Genomic DNA, 3,347 nt, shown 5'->3' with positions numbered 1-3,347 from the left:
GGGCTGGAAAGGGGTGTCAGGATAGGGCCTGGACTACAAATGTCAGGACTGCGGGCCAGCCCTCCTCCCACCCCACTCTGGCCTCACTACTTCCTCATGTGACTCAGCCCTATCGTCCTCCCTCCAGCTTATTCCCAGGGCGCCCACACTCCATTCCAGACTCCAACCAGGAGCAGATGTGACCTTCAATCCATCCCAGTCCTAGCCAGAGGTCCTGCAGAGGCAAGGCTGGAGAGAGGTGGAATGGATGAGTGCGCTGGCTAACATCCCGCAGCTGGGCTCTGCTCCAAGCTTCCGGTGGTCTCTCTGCCTGCCTTTGACCCCAGCCAGAGTCAGCTCACATACACACACGTGCACGAACTCACACACCACATCCCTCCCGACTCTCACTAACCTGCTCTCCTCCAAACTGCAGCTCAGCTCCCAGCACCCCCCATCACCACCACCCTATATGTCCCTTAGTCCCCAACGCGCACCCAGAGTCTCTCAGACCGTCGACTCATAGCTTCTGAGAATCTTTATTTTACTTGCTCAACATCACGCCCATATCTAAGGGAGCCAGGGTGAGGCACTGGGCCCACTGCTAACAGGAAAGCCCCCATCTGAGGAGCCTTCATTTCTTCCGGGGCTGCTTATCCGGGAAACCTTCAAAGAACTCGTTACACATCATGGCGATGCAGGACAGGAAGACACAGTACTCCTGGAAATCCACCTCGTTGTCTTTGTTGCTGTCCAAGTTGCTCATCAGCTTCTGGTACGCAGCTTCATCCGTCCTTTTCTGAGGGAAGAAGAGGCGTCAGGTAGAAAATGAACCCAGAAGGTTGAGTGGAGACTAGACCAACTTTCTGCCTTCAGACCCAGGTTCGAGTGGGCTCACAGCCACTCCTCTGGGAGGCCTAGATTTAGAAGGCCAACCCTCTCGGCTAAACTAGGGCAGAGAAGGGTCCTCTTTGGAGGAGGAACCTGGGTAACTTGTGCAATCGGAAAAGATGGGGAGAACCAGAAGATGGTGTAGCAGTTACATCACTGGACTCTCACACGGCCGACTATGGTTTGAGTACTGGACCCAGAGTCTTCAAATTCATGCCAGGCCCATGTGCGTGCATGTCCAAAGTCCCAAGAGAAAAATAGAGAAGGGATTGGGGTGTGGCCAGATCCCCGGGGGAGTGATTTCTCCCTTCCAGTCTCTCTGTCTCTGTCTCTCTGTCTCTCTCTCTCTCTCTCCAGTGAGCACACACACCCTATAGCAAAAATCTCCCTCTAAAAAAAAAGGGGTGGGGGGAAGAAAACAGGGAACCATGCCTTCACCCAAGGACATTCTAAGAACCCGATTACCTCATGGGTCCTGGAAGAATACATAAACTGTATGATGCTTGATAAAATGTAGCCACTATTGTCTGGGAGACAAGTCCGTAGGTGTGTGCCTCCATACCTGTGTCTTCACGTCCACAAACTAAATAGAAACTCAGACATCACCCGCTGTTGGAGTGATGCCAAGGCTGGCGGTCTGGGTCGGGTGTGCGGACTGCCGTGGGAAGTCAGCTCTCTGAGCTTACCTTTCTCCTTGGTGAACGGTGCAAAGCCCACAGCCCACCTGTTATTCGCAGCCTGCTTCTGTGGGGCAGTGGGTGAGTAGTGTGTTCACTGCACTTCTGCCCCAGGCCACCAGAGCCAGCTCTCTGCTCACTCTGTGACTCCCCCAGGGGTCTTGCCCCTCCCTGAAGGAAATATCCCACAGGAAGTCTTACTCCCAGGCAGTATCCACTCACCCCCAAGAAGCTGGGCAGCTCCCGAGTCAACAGCTCCTTTAGCTCCGACTTGTTGAGCTTGAACTTGTCGCCCTCCTTGCCCGAGTACTTGTGGAAGGTGGACACCATCACGTCCAGTGCTTTCTCCAAGGGGCACGCCATGGTGGCAGTCAGATCTGGGGACGAGGGCACAGAGGCATCCTCACCAAGCCCACACACTACCCCTCCCCACAGTACTTGGTGACACCTGGAGAAATGGGGCACAGCACTGGGAGGAGGGGGAGGATGCATTTTTTGGACAGCAAACACATGCAGGCCCCCTGCACAGGCGCTGAAGGTTCTGGCAGAAACTCTGGGCCTCCCTCAGCCTCACTGGGCAGCAGCATTTTTTCTGCCCGCACTCTGTCCATTCACCCCCACAGCTCAGCTGCAGCCCCGCCCGGCCCATTCTTCTCCCTCCCAATGCTGGGCGCGGCTGCTGGAGGCCTGCCCAGGGGCCTGCAGCGGAAAAAACCAGCAGTCTAGCACCCAGCACAGGGAGGGGCAGGCTGAGGTGGCAGAAGCAGGGGTGCAAGGGAGGCTGGGAGCCCAGGCTCTTTTGGGCTGGTCTGTCAGGTGCAGGGCAGAGGCTGACAGGGCACTACCAACAAAAGCCCACAGTTGCCCTCTATCTTCGCTTTGCTTCCTGCCCCCAAGTGTGCCTACGCAGGTCCGGGTAACCCAGCAGACACAAGGCAGTGTGCATACCCACCAGTCAGACGCGCACAGCGCATACTACAGCAACAGGGTGTGCACGCCCGGAGAGCTCGCGGCCAGCCACCTGCACTCTTTTCTCCCGTCTTCCATGCACATGCCTAGTGCACGTGTGCACACACATCCACACACACCACCCCAGAGCCTCCTCCTTGGAATCTCGCATCTGGATCCAGTTAGCACATCTGGCCCCCACCCGCCGCCCTTCTCCTGCTCCCATCTCAGCCTCTCACACCCCTTGCCTGCCAGTCAAGCCCACAAAACTCACCAGGTCAAGAGAGGAAGTGCTGAGAGAGGGTTGGGGAGAGAGGAAGAGTGAGGAGAGCCCAGCCGGCTGCCCTATTTATACCCCCGCCAGGCCCTGCCCATGGCAGGGGATGGGGGAGAGGACGAGCGGAGCACGGCCCTCCGGGTGTGGGCTGATGTGGTGAGCGCCACAGCCCCCCTCACCAGCCCAGCCCGGGAACCTCCCTTCCTGTCCTCAACAGGCACAGATGGGCCATGAGGACAGGTGCCCCTTGGGTCCCGGTGGGCACCAGCCAGTGCACACAGCTCAGCACAAGTTTTAGGGAGCTGGGGCGGGGAGGGGTCAGGGAGGAACTGTCCCCCGCAACTAGGAAGGGAGATGCAGGGAGGAGGGGACTGGAATGCCACAACTTGGGGGACAACTCAATCCTCCCTGCTCCTTCCCAAAGAGCTCTCTGCCATGCCACCAAATAAGGTCCAGGGAGGGTTGAGGGGATAGGAGGGGACGGCAGACACCCACGGGAGCGCCGAAACTACCCATGTCTGTGGGGAAGGTCCTGGATGATGTAGCAGTGGAGGGGAGTGGGAATCAGGCATGGG

The 3,347-nt window shown here is 57.8% G+C and overlaps 1 protein-coding gene across 1 annotated transcript; it reads right to left on the bottom strand.

Annotated features, from left to right (window-relative positions):
• Nucleotides 1–499: 499 nt before the first annotated feature.
• Nucleotides 500–2,875, bottom strand: S100A4 (S100 calcium binding protein A4). The gene is made up of 3 exons (XM_006159829.3): nucleotides 2,770–2,875; nucleotides 1,770–1,924; nucleotides 500–778 (listed from the first exon to the last, which is right to left on the bottom strand). Exons 2-3 carry the CDS (start codon nucleotides 1,908–1,910, stop codon nucleotides 614–616), a joined length of 306 nt encoding a protein of 101 aa, XP_006159891.1. The 5' UTR covers nucleotides 1,911–1,924; nucleotides 2,770–2,875; the 3' UTR covers nucleotides 500–613.
• Nucleotides 2,876–3,347: the final 472 nt, after the last annotated feature.

The sequence above is a fragment of the Tupaia chinensis genome, unplaced genomic scaffold (assembly GCF_000334495.1).
Source record: "Tupaia chinensis unplaced genomic scaffold, TupChi_1.0 Scaffold000659_1, whole genome shotgun sequence".
In the NCBI taxonomy this organism is placed as follows: domain Eukaryota; kingdom Metazoa; phylum Chordata; class Mammalia; order Scandentia; family Tupaiidae; genus Tupaia; species Tupaia belangeri.
This window is presented reverse-complemented; position numbering and strand designations above follow the sequence as displayed.

Coding starts and splice junctions, on each gene's coding strand:
- S100A4 (XM_006159829.3), bottom strand. CDS start 1,910: ATGGCGTGCCCCTTGGAGAAAGCACTGGACGTGATGGTGTCCACCTTC. Junction 779..1,769: donor AGCTGCCCAGCTTCTTGGGG/GTGAGTGGATAC, acceptor TTCTTCCCTCAG/AAAAGGACGGATGAAGCTGC.